Source organism: Mus caroli, chromosome 2 (assembly GCF_900094665.2).
Source record: "Mus caroli chromosome 2, CAROLI_EIJ_v1.1, whole genome shotgun sequence".
NCBI lineage: Eukaryota > Metazoa > Chordata > Mammalia > Rodentia > Muridae > Mus > Mus caroli.
Genome location: NC_034571.1, coordinates 27,666,316 through 27,677,895, shown reverse-complemented (window position 1 = coordinate 27,677,895; position 11,580 = coordinate 27,666,316). Strand labels below are relative to the sequence as shown.

The 11,580-nt window shown below is 52.0% G+C and overlaps 1 protein-coding gene and 1 pseudogene across 4 annotated transcripts in view; both read right to left on the bottom strand.

Moving 5' to 3' along the window:
* Nucleotides 1–1,097: 1,097 nt before the first annotated feature.
* The window catches only part of Abl1 (ABL proto-oncogene 1, non-receptor tyrosine kinase), a 112,328-nt gene continuing 101,845 nt past the window's right edge, over nt 1,098–11,580 (bottom strand). For 2 of the 3 annotated variants that reach the window (XM_021155766.1, XM_021155767.2), the window contains exons 8-11: nt 9,447–9,599; nt 7,549–7,638; nt 6,877–7,041; nt 1,102–4,416 (exon numbers count right to left, since the gene is read on the bottom strand). In XM_021155766.1, the coding sequence (XP_021011425.1) occupies nt 2,723–4,416; nt 6,877–7,041; nt 7,549–7,638; nt 9,447–9,599 (2,102 nt within the window). In that variant the 3' untranslated portion in view covers nt 1,102–2,722. Of the gene's footprint in view, nt 4,417–6,876; nt 7,042–7,548; nt 7,639–9,446; nt 9,600–11,580 lie in introns of all 3 variants that reach the window. The other variant, XM_021155765.2, reaches the window with a different exon arrangement.
* LOC110289527 lies at nt 1,102–2,606 on the bottom strand (annotated as a pseudogene). The gene has a single exon (XR_002377353.2). The product of XR_002377353.2 is annotated as an uncharacterized LOC110289527 (transcript).

Genomic DNA, 11,580 nt, shown 5'->3' with positions numbered 1-11,580 from the left:
GCCATCATTTCTGCTTTCCTCTGTGTGCATGCACACATAGCACAGTGTACACGTGGAGGTCGGAGGACAACTTGCAGTAGTTGGTTCTCTTCTACCATATGGGTCCCAGAGATTGAACTTAACCTGGCAGCCTCAGTGCTTTGTGCACTGAGTCATCTCACTGGCCCCTCAGGATGGGCATGTGTGGGGAGGGTGTGTTTTTCTGGGCAACCACAGCTATTAGATTCTAGGGAGCGACTATGATCTAAGGAGGGCAGGAAAGTCAGTCTTTTTATTGTTGTATTTTCAAGCCAGGGTTTCTCTCTGACTGCCCAGGATCTTGCTCTGTAGGCCCAGGCCACCTGCCTTTGTGGGCACCACCACGTCTGACAAGAAAGGTAGCCACAGAAATAAGTTTCCAATGACACATCAGGACCTTATTTCGGAGACAGGGCTGAAGTGACAGATCTCACCCCTGTGGCCTTACAAGAAATAGAGAAAACAGGCAAACAACACTTGCTTGAGGCCACTGGGAGTCCTCTTAGGCCCATGTCACACACAGAAGCACAAGTGGTAGCTGTGGCGGCTGTTCCTGGAACCTCCTGCTGCTCCTGTTAGACAGCCACTCAAGGATGACCCTATTGGCTACAGAAGACCTGCAGGAGGGTCAGTGTCTAGATTCACTGGACAACTCCGACCCACTTCAACATGCGTGACATACGACAGCCAGGGGAGGCAGAGCTTCTGTGTGTCGAGTTGTTGGGGGTGGCAGGTCACCCCAGCCTGTGGCCCTGGCATCCTTGCCTGAGCTCCTGTGACCGAAGCATAGTCCACAGAGCCTGCCGAGGGGCTTGTTCACTGTCCACTAAAGCCTAACAGCTGGCACCCGAGGCCACATGAGAGAGAGCACTGAGCGGCTGAAGGCAGAGGCATGCCGGGGAGGGACTCACTCCGCCAGCAAGAATCTCAGGTGCTTAGCCGCTCCTATTCCCGGCCTGACACAGGACACTACCATCTGCTGTGAGGCTGCCAAGAGCTGGGCAGCTGGCAACTATATGCTCAGGACACACGGGCTGGGACATGAGGGCTTGCAGGGATGAATCACAGACCAAGCAGTCTGTCAATAGTTCTGTAAACATTTATTTAAAAAATACTACAGAGAGATTTGGATTCAAAAAAGTCATATACAGAAACAAAATGTACTGGACTGAGAAAAAAGGGGAATGCTGTTGGTGTGCCAGAGGGGGCACAGTGGTGAACTATTTACATGTCATTTATAAGAGCGCAAGTCTATTTTAAAAAAGAGTGTAATATCAAAGTGTAATACAAAATATAGTGGCAGCCACGGCAGCAACAGAGCAGGGGCCTTGTGAGCACAGTGTCAGGGGATGGTGGTGTCTGGCTATTCAAGGTCACTGGCAGTGTGGCACGGCCTCCCTTGGGCTGCAGAGCAGCCTTTGGAGGTAAAGAGGTGAGGTGCTACGAGGACCAGAGGAAATCATCTCTACCAGCCCTGCATCTAGGTGATCAGTGTGGGCCTGGGGCCAGCACAGCACACCTGCAGTGGAGAAGCAGGGAGTGTGGAGATGTCTTCCAGCTTGGTACAAGGCCTAGGCATGCGCCCTGTTCTGGGTCAGCCTGGTATGAGGCCTAGGCTGGCTGCTCTGGGTTAGTCAAGGAGTCGCCCACACCTGTGCCTGTGCTCAGCTCTGGTCCTGGCTGCCTTAGGAGGAAGACATGCCCTGGCTGAGTCTGCAAGGGACACCCAACCCCAGCGTGATGTGCGTGCCTCTCAGGAGCTCTGGGCTGAGCACTGTTCTCAGTGGTTAAGCAGCAGTTCTGAGAAGCAGTCAGGGCTCAGGAGAGCCCAGATTCCTGCCTGCTTGTACCTAGTGGCTGTTCCTTTCTATGCAGACCTTTGAAATGCTCAAAAACACCAGAAGGCTGGATCCTTGTCATCAAGGTAAGGACCAGAGAGGATGGACCTGACCTTAGAGCAGGAGAGGGGATGAAGACTACTCAGAAATTCAGATTCTGGGGAGCCCTTGGAGGCCTAGGGTTGGCTTGGCTATGTGCCAAGCCAGCCAGTGACTGCCACCCATAAAACTCAAGCTTGCTGTCCAGGATCTGCCGGGCACACTGCTGAAGATATTGAGAGCAGGTGACAGACCACACTGCCCAGCTCCTGTTTCCAGTGCCCACCCATCTGGGCCCCTGGCTTTAGCACCTCATGACCCTTAGAGCGACAGCTTCCTTCCAATGAAAACACAGTGAGCACAGGCTCTCGGGGACAGTTTGTAAGTACTGAAGGTGCAGGGACAGCAAGCACAGGGGCTCCCATGCCTTGGTGACAAGAAGGTCCATCAGAGGAGGTCATTCTCCTGCAAGGACAGGGAAGAGCATTCCAGGCTGACCTGGGAGCTGGGTCTGAGGCACCGGGGAGTGAGAAGCCTGGTGGCCAGGCAGGCCAGATGTAGTCTTCAGAGCAGGAGACCCATCCACAGGCAGTGAGGAGAGGTGGCTGACGCCTGGGCTGGACAGGAAAGGTGCAGGGCAGCTGGTGCACAGCACAGGAGGAAGGGCCGACTCCACCAGGCTCCATCCAGGACTCCCTCAGGCTCTGCTTGTCACTCTGTAAAGCTCCTGGGGAAAGATGCCAGCTCCCCAGCTCCCTGTCCCCATCTTTATAGGCACAAGAGCCCTGTGGACTGCAACATCTCTTGCTGACATACACTGGTTGCTGCTACCTCCGGACAATGTCGCTGATCTCCTTCACAGAGCTAAGCAGCTTGCTGAAGTCTTGGGTGGCAGCTGGCCCACTGGAGGCTGTGGCAGGGCAGATCTGCAGCTCTCGGAGGTTGCTCTCTAGCTTGTTGATAGCCTCACGGAAGGCAAATTTGTTCCTCATCTGCTGGATAGAGTCCACATAGCTCACACAGAAAGTGTACAGGTTCTTGCCAGCCTCCAGTACAGCACTGTGGCTGGCCATCTGCTCTGAGTTCCGGGAGATGGCAAGGCACAGGGCCTCAGTACTGTCCAGAACCACACCCTTGGTAATGGTGCCACTGGCAATGCGCTCTGGCGGCTGGCGGGTCTTCCTAAGAGACACACGGGTTGATATGAGGGGGATGAAGGCAGCAGATGATGGCTGCTGGTCCCCAGCCAGGGGTGAAGGAGCTAGTGCTGTGGAGGGGGTGGAGACCGGGCTGGTGGGGGTCCCTGGAGGCTTAGCAGTCGACTGGGGCTTTGGCACAGATGGGGGCACAGGCTTTCTCAGTCCTTCTCCAGGTGGACCGGCCTTGGTGGGGTCAGTGTTCACAGCATCCACAGCCAGACTCGTGCATTTTGTCTTTGTGGCTCCCCCTGCCTCCCCGGCCTCTTGGCTGGGGCTCTGTGCGGGCTTGCCTGCTTTTCCTGTGCAGGCAGGAGGAGGCGGCGGGGCAGGCTTGAGCTTAGCCAGTCGCCCCTTGTCTCTTCCTGGGGACTCCGAGCTGTGCTTGTGCCTCCTTACGCGCATCTCCTCAGAGGAGGCCTTGCTGAGGCCCACTTTGTTGCTGGGGGGTGCTGGCTCTGCAGTGGCTGGAGTCCCCGTGCCTGAGGCACTGCCCTTGGTGGCCTCTTCCTTGTGAGAGAGGCCAGAGGAAGGAGAGGCAGTGACCTGCCTGCGGAGGAGTTTGGGAGTCAAGCTGGGAGGGCTGGAGCCAGGGCTGGATTCCATGTCTTTGAAGCCTTCTTCAGCGGCCTCCTCGGTCTTCTTCACCAGCCGGGGAGGGGGCATCGCTGTGCTTTTGGCCACCTGCTCGGACCTGCTCTCACTGGTCCGTTTCCGAGGCAGAGCTGGCTTTTCACTTTTGTGCCCTCCAAAAGTGGATGAGTCAAACTGCTTGCCAGCAGACGGCAGGTCTCGAGGCAGTGTAACCGACCGCCACTCTGTGTCTCTTGCCCCATGGGGCATGCAGGAGGCTGAGCAAGAACGCAGGAAGCGCTTACTGGAGCTCATGCCGCTCTCCTCTTCGGCAGCAGCCAGGCGGCTCCCGGTCAGTGTGCTGGACTTTTTCCACATGTGGGGAGAACGGAAGCCTGAGTTGCCCGGCTCCCGGAAGGCTCCATTAGGGACGCCAGCCCCATTACTGGCCTTTGGGGACTTGGTAGGCTCTGCTGCATCTGAGGTGAGAGCTGGTGGTCCATTGCAGAGTTCCCTGCTGTCATCCTCACTAGCCCCTCTGCGTTCTGGCTGGCCATCCATCTCTCGGAAGGAACTGCTGCGCTTAGGGGGTGTCGGCGCCATTTTCTTCTTCTTCTTGATCAAAGCGCTGAACAGGTTGGTCTTTTTGTCTTTGGGGAGAAGGCGCTCGTCTTCATTTAGGCTGCCATCTGGGGGCCCACGCTCTTTCCGAGGAAGCAGTGGCGATATAGCAGGCTCACTGTCCAGTGCATCTGAAACAGAGGGAAGAATGAGCAACAGCGCCCAGCAAACACTGCCCTCGGCTGGCTGGGCCTCTGTGGGGAGGCTCCCCATGGGCTTCTGCACCCTCAGCCTTCGTGGCACAGGCAGCATGGAGCTCAGTGCCACTGGAGGGCAGAAGACAAAACTGGCATTCCCTACAGCCAGTGTCAGGTCGGAGCCTGTCACTATCAAGTCTCTCCCTGGGCCCAGAGGGGCAAGGGCTGGAACAACCCTGCCTTCCTCATTCTGAAACCTATTAAGGTTGTGGAGTCCCTCCGATGTCAGCAGAATGACAAGGCCAAGGGCCAGACCTGCTGAGGGAAGATGTCAGCTGTCCCACAGGATATGACAATCAGCTGTTGTGACAGAGAAAGATGACCTTTACAAAACTTCACGCGGATGCTCTTAAAGTATGAGTGACAGCTGGGCAAAGGTGGCTACATCCCAGCACTCGGGAGGCAGAGGCAAGCAAATCTCTGAGTTCAGGGCCAGCCCGGTCTACAGAGTGAGTTCCAGGACGGCCAGGGCTACACAGAGAGACCTTGTCTTGAAAAACAAAACAAACAAAAGCCTTTGTGCTGTCTGGCGCTGCAGCCAATTCTATGAGACTTCCTTCCCTCAGCCTCTAGGACCGAGGTAGACTGTACATCTGTCCTAAGACTAGCAGAGATGAGCATCAGAACGAGGCGAGCAGAGGATCTCTTCCCACTGCAGTCCTACTGAAGAAGGCGGAGAGACTCTGAGGGTCACAGATATAAGGGCACTCTGGCTTACCAGGAGATGACTACTGAGTGTCAGTAATGATACCGAGAGAAGACAGGCACACACTTGCTCATCACCGGCCTTTCCTAGCCCACACTCCTGCGGCAGCCTCTTCCCCACAGCATGAGAGCCGACAGGAGGATGGGACAGCTTGTGTGCGGCCTCCACAGGGAGGGAGATGATCCATGGCTCTACAACTTGGACTTACTTGTTTATGTAAACTTTAAGGCCACACACACGTGTGCCTGTGCAGCAGCATACACGGAGAGGTCAGAGGACAACCCCAGTCCTTCCTTCCTTCCAAGCTTGTCTGAGGTAGCGTCTCTGTTGTTCACTGCTGTGTATGTCATGCTAGCTGGCCCCTAAATTTCTGAGGATTCTCCTGCCACCACTTCCTCTGTCTCTAAGGAGGACCCGGAGTTACAGATATGTGTTAGCACATGTGACCAACAACTGCCCGGCAAGCGATTCCCACTGAGCCACACCCTCAGTTCACACTCAAACCTTCCAAACAATCTCCTTTGGCACCTGTGTGCACTGGATAGCTTTATGACACAGCTACAGTCATCTGAGAAGAGACTGTAAGAGCCTCCATGGGACCAGGCTGTGGACGAACCTGTGGAGCATCGTTTTAACCAGTGTCTGATGGGGTGCGCCCAGCCTGTTGTGACTGGGGCCATCCCTGGGAAGGTGGTCACAGGTTCTATAAGAAAGCAGGCCGAGTAAGCCATGGGGTAACACGTCAGTAAGCAGCACTCCTTCATGACCTCTGCAGCAGCTCCTGCCTCCAGGTCCCTGCCCTGCTCCAGCTCCTGTCCTGACTTCTTTGATGCTTCTGCAATGTGGAAGCATACGCTAAGGAGACGCTCTCCTCCTTTCTTTAGTCACGGTGACTTTAGTTATTGCAGCAATAGTGACCCTGGCTAAGACAGTCCCTAGAGTACTCTTACGTGTTCTGTGGGGTTGACCAGTCAGCTTCTAATCAGTATAAGTATAGGTTTAGAATCACAACTGTTTTAAAAAACCAGAACTGTGATTTCTGCTGAGTAAATGCCTCTTATGAACGCCTATCAGAATCATACTTTGTCTTGCCTGGTCCCATTCAACCAGGCCACTGCCCATCAGCCCATGATGGGAGCCCTGGGGCCCTTTTTGAGTTCAGGTATCAGCACCCCTTCCCCTGGCCAACTGACTTTAGTGGGTCTGCAGGAGAGGAGGATGCTGTTTTCCTGGTACCAGTGCTTACCAGTGCACAACTGGCATGCAGGAAACTGCAGACACAGGGCCACTCATACTATCCCTGTGCATCTCTAGGCACCTCCTGACTCAGTCCCACTGCCCTAGTGGAGCCTGGGAAACAGTTGGAGAAGACAGCCTTTCCAGAGACCACAGGAAACCAGTGCTGACTGAGCCCGGGCTGCTCTGATGGTTCCATGTTGTTTAGTGCTGTGACTGCCCCGGAAGACGCCCACAGGGCTGTGAAGAACACATGCAAAGATGGGGGTGCTTTTTTGGCAGGTGTCTCAGCTTTCAGCTTGTCTAAGCAATTGCTGAAAGGCTCCCCTGGGCAGGAGCGCATCTTCCTCCCTGGGCTGGACTGCTGAGGAGGGACTAATGCCCTTCCATGCCAGCTGCACTGACAGCTTCTGTTCACCTGCCTGGCTTGGGCGTGGGAAGGACAGACGTACCGCTTTCTCCCAGGCCCTTCGTGTGGAGCAGCTCAGGGGTGTCAGGCGCATCTTTCTGCTCAGCTGCTCTCCTGCAGGTTCTGGTCTTGGTGGGCAGCTCTGGGGCCTGCAGCATACTCCCAGCAGCTCCTCTCGTGCCTCGTTTCCCCAGCTCCTTCTCCACCTCTAAGGATCACACAGACACAACCCAGCAGTCATCAGCAAAGGTGCCATACTGAAAGGGATTCTTTTTTCTTTGCTTTTTCCCCTAATTTATATATTTTAAGTTATTTTTTGTATGTGAATGGTGTTTTGCCTGCATGTGTATCTGTGTACCACCTGGGTGCAGAGGCCAGAAGGTGGTACTGGATCCTCTGTGACTGGGTGTCGTGAGCTACCATCATTTGGGTAAGGGAACTGACCCCAAGTCCTCTCAGCCACCATGCTAGCTCTCCAGTTCCTGGGGTTCTCAAGCTCTATGAAGCTAGAGAAAAGGAACACAAGGCTGCAGGAGCAGCTCTTAGCATGTTCTAGAACATGTGCTGTGTGACTGCACCTGACTCAGAGCACCCACCAGAGCCTCTGAGCAGCTGTTTGGCTCCTGGCCTGGGCACCCTATCCAGGACTGAAGTGAAGGCTGGTCTAGCTCAGCCCAACCTCTTAACCCACTGCCACCCTTAGGAGGTACATTACCATCTGAGATACTGGATTCCTGGAACATGGTTTCAAAGGCTTGGTGGATTTCAGCAAAGGAGGGCCGGTCGGAGGGGTTCCACTGCCAACCTGGATGGAGAAGACCCATGTCAGAGCAGCTGGAAAGCATTGCTAACAAACCAGACTAGCCATTCCCAAGCACCAGCACATGAAAGAGGCATTCCAAGCCTGCTGACAGCTGATGCCGTGACAAGCTAAAACAGCAAATGCTCCTGTGTCCTATGACAGACACTAAGGATTTAAGAGGACATTATATACAGGCAGAAATATGGATCGCAAGACTCTAGAGACACTGACAATAAAAATTGCATCTATAAACGTTTCTCCAAACAGCACTGATAGACAGGGAGTTAACAAGGCAACAGCCTGTCTCTGTCACCATCCTCACGGATGTTATCAGAGTCTACCGTCCGCATTAGCACAGATGTGAATCTCTCTTGCTTCTTTTGTTGCTCTTGCACAGGACCCAGGTTCAGTTCCTAGCACTCATGGGATTCACAACCATCTGTAACACCAGTTCCTGGGGACACAATGCCTTCTTCTGGCCTCCATCATCACCAGACACACATATGATGTACAGACATACATGCAGGCAAAACCATACACATAAAACAAAAACTTAAGAAAGATGACAAGGACCAATGCTTCGGCATGTCAGTAAGGACATGGCTGACAGGCGCTTCACGGGTCTGTTGTCATTTCTGCTGGAGTGTAAACTGCAACAACCATCTGTTAAGTGATAATTTTATCCATAGCATAGAACCTCTGAACCAACAGCCCAGCTTTTAAAAATATCAGTGCTAGCCGGGAGTGGTGGCGCACACCTTTAATTCCAGCACTCGGGAGGCAGAGGCAGGCGGATTTCTGAGTTCGAGGCCAGCCTGGTCTACAGAGTGAGTTCCAGAACAGTCAGCTACACAGAGAAACCCTGTCTTGAAAAACCAAAAAACCAAAAAAACCCCAACAAAACAAAACAAACAAACAAACAAATCAGTGCTGCATGCAGCAACAAGGGTAAGTGCGCCTCTTTGCCTTATTATATACAGTAGCAAACACAGGGCCAAAAAGACGGTAGGTATGCTCTGCCAAGATTGATGCTAAGCTTGATTACTGGGATCCACATGGAAAAAGAGAACTAGCTCCTGAAAACTGTATGCTGTGGAATGCATGCCCCCATGAATGAATGAATGAATTAATTAATTAATGTAATTAAAGCAAACAAATGTGTAAAGCATAAGTGGATGTCTCAAACCATGAACTGAAGTGCTCGCCAGCAGCACTGATGAAAGGTGGTGAGCAGGGCGAGCAGGCGAGCAGGGTCTAAACACATGGACAGGAGAGTGTCTCTAATACACTAAGAAGAAAATGATGAGGGAATGATCATATGAACACAGGTGATACGACTATGTGCACACACATACACCACACGGATGCACACATACAATCACATGATGTAAACACCAGAGTTCTATCACCCGGAGCAATTTATAGCCAGGTATTTGGAGGCAGGACATAGGAATCTGTATCTATTAATAATGCCCAGGTTTGGCATCTATCTAACCCTTTTTATGATTAAAAAATTAAAACGACCTGGGCATGGTGGCTCATACCTGTAATCCCAGAGCTTGTGAGGTTCAAGCAGAAGAGTCACTATGTAGCCAGGGCTACATAGTTCAAGTCCCTGATCCAAACCAAAAACAAACCAAAAATATCTCTCCCAAAGGCAAACAAAAACAACTTGTAAGTATTGTATCTGTAAATAAATGCACTGAAAAACACCCAAAAGCCAGACTCCATGAATAAACGGCTTGGAAACACGGGGGCAGAGTGCCGAGGGCCCACTGCAATGGCGTTCTGAATGGGCTGGGGAGGCTCACATGCTCGCATGAGCTCGTAGACCTTCTCCGGGCAGCCTTCAGGGCGCTCCATTCGGTAGTCTTTTTCCAGCAGCTCATAAACCTGAGACAGGTCAATTCCCGGGTAAGGTGACATGCCATAGGTAGCAATCTCCCAGAGCAGTACTCCAAATGCTGAAAGAAAGAGGGGAGAGGAAGACATCAGGGTGTGTGAGAGAGACATTGGCAAGTGAGGTGGTATATTGCACAAACCTAATGACCTTTCAATCCTGGAACACAGCATAAAGGTGGAAGGAGAGAAGTCGTCCTCTGACAGTCCTGCGTGTGCCAGGGCATGCTCACACACAAACAAACATATCACACACACACACACACACACCCCAAAACACCCAAACACACGTAACACACACGCATGCACATACACACTCTCTCACACACGCACACACACATGCAAATACAGGCACTTTCTCACACACAGACATGTGCACACACACAGCACACACACTCACACACACGCACACACACATTCTCTCTCTCTCTCCCCTCTCTCTCTCTCTCTCACACACACACACACACACGCACACACAGGATATACAGGAGGTACTCTCCACCCCGTGCAGCCAAGAGACCTGTAGAGCAGTCCCAGCAATGACATGTACCAGGCTCTCCATGACAATAGCCCAGGAAAGATAGGACAAAGCAAAGCTATCTACTCATGCACACTACAGCGTGTAAGGGTGAGGGACAGGGTGAGCCTCCTGGGGTGCAGGGTCTCTCAGGGCTGTAAGTCAGCTGCCATGTTCTGATCCTAGCTCTGTGACTGTGTAGCAACATGCCTGTCAGGCCATGGGCTGTTTCTAGGTGGATGAGATTATATCCAAAGTCCCTTCCAGCTCTAAACAGTTTGTAAAAATCTTGTGAACTCTCACAGTCTTGGCATTCTTTTTTTTTTTTTTTTGTTTTCCGAGACAGGGTTTCTCTGTGTAGCCCTGGCTGTCCTGGAACTCACTCTGTATACCAGGCTGGCCTCGAACTCAGAAATCCGCCTGCCTCTGCCTCCCAAGTGCTGGGATTAAAGACGTCCGCCACCACTGCCTGGTGTACACAGATTTATACTCCATGGCTAACTGAATATGGAAGAAAGAAGGCGGAGACTGATCACATGACAGAGAGCTGCTAGTGAACCACCACCGTCACCAGCAGCTGCTATACCAAAGCCCTCTAGTGTAGCGATTTCTCAACCTTCCTAATGTTGTGGTGACCCTAAGCATAAAATTATTTTCATTGCTATTTCATAACTGTAATTTTGCTGTTATGGATTATAATGTAAATATTTTTGGAGATGGAAGGTTGCCAAAGGGGTCATGGCCTAGAGGTTGACAACCACTGTACTAGAGGGAGAAAAATCAAGCATTATGGATCAACCAACCTAAAAGCATCCGCCTCTGCTAATGTACTTAATGAAAGAAAAGTCAGCTCAAGTGTCAGGAGCTACCCAGGTCTGACTGGGCAGCTTCCAAGAAGACTGAAGCAAGAGGCACAAAACAGATCACAGGACAGAGACATAATGAACAAAGTCTAGATTCTGGAAAGTCTAAAGGAACGGTGATAGAGTTTATCAATAAATGAACAGCAGGGAAATACAGAACACATCAATGTAGTGAGGGAGCCACATCTGGTTCCCAGGTGAAGCAAATACTGAAATGTGTATGTACAAAATAATATATCTGGGATTTGCTTTCAAATAACAAGAGGCAAGGGAGTAGGCGGGGCACAGGGCTCACTACTCAACTCCACCTTCTTTGGTCACCCTTGGCATGAGAAGTTCTTAAAGATGGACATTGTGGTGCACACCTTTAATCCCAGCACCTGATTTGAAATCCCAGCAACCACACGGTGGCTCACAACCACCTGTAATGAGATCTGACGCCCTCTTCTGGTGTGTCTGAAGACAACTACAGTGTACTTATGTATAATAATAAATAAATCTTTGGCCCAGAGTGAGCAGGGACTGAGCGAGCAGAGTTGACTGGAGCAGTGGGGCTGACTGGAGCAAGCAGAGATCCTAAAATCCAATTCCCAACAACCACATGAAGGCTCACAGCACTTGGGAGGCAGAGGCAGGCGGATTTCTGAGTTCGAGGCCAGCCTGGCC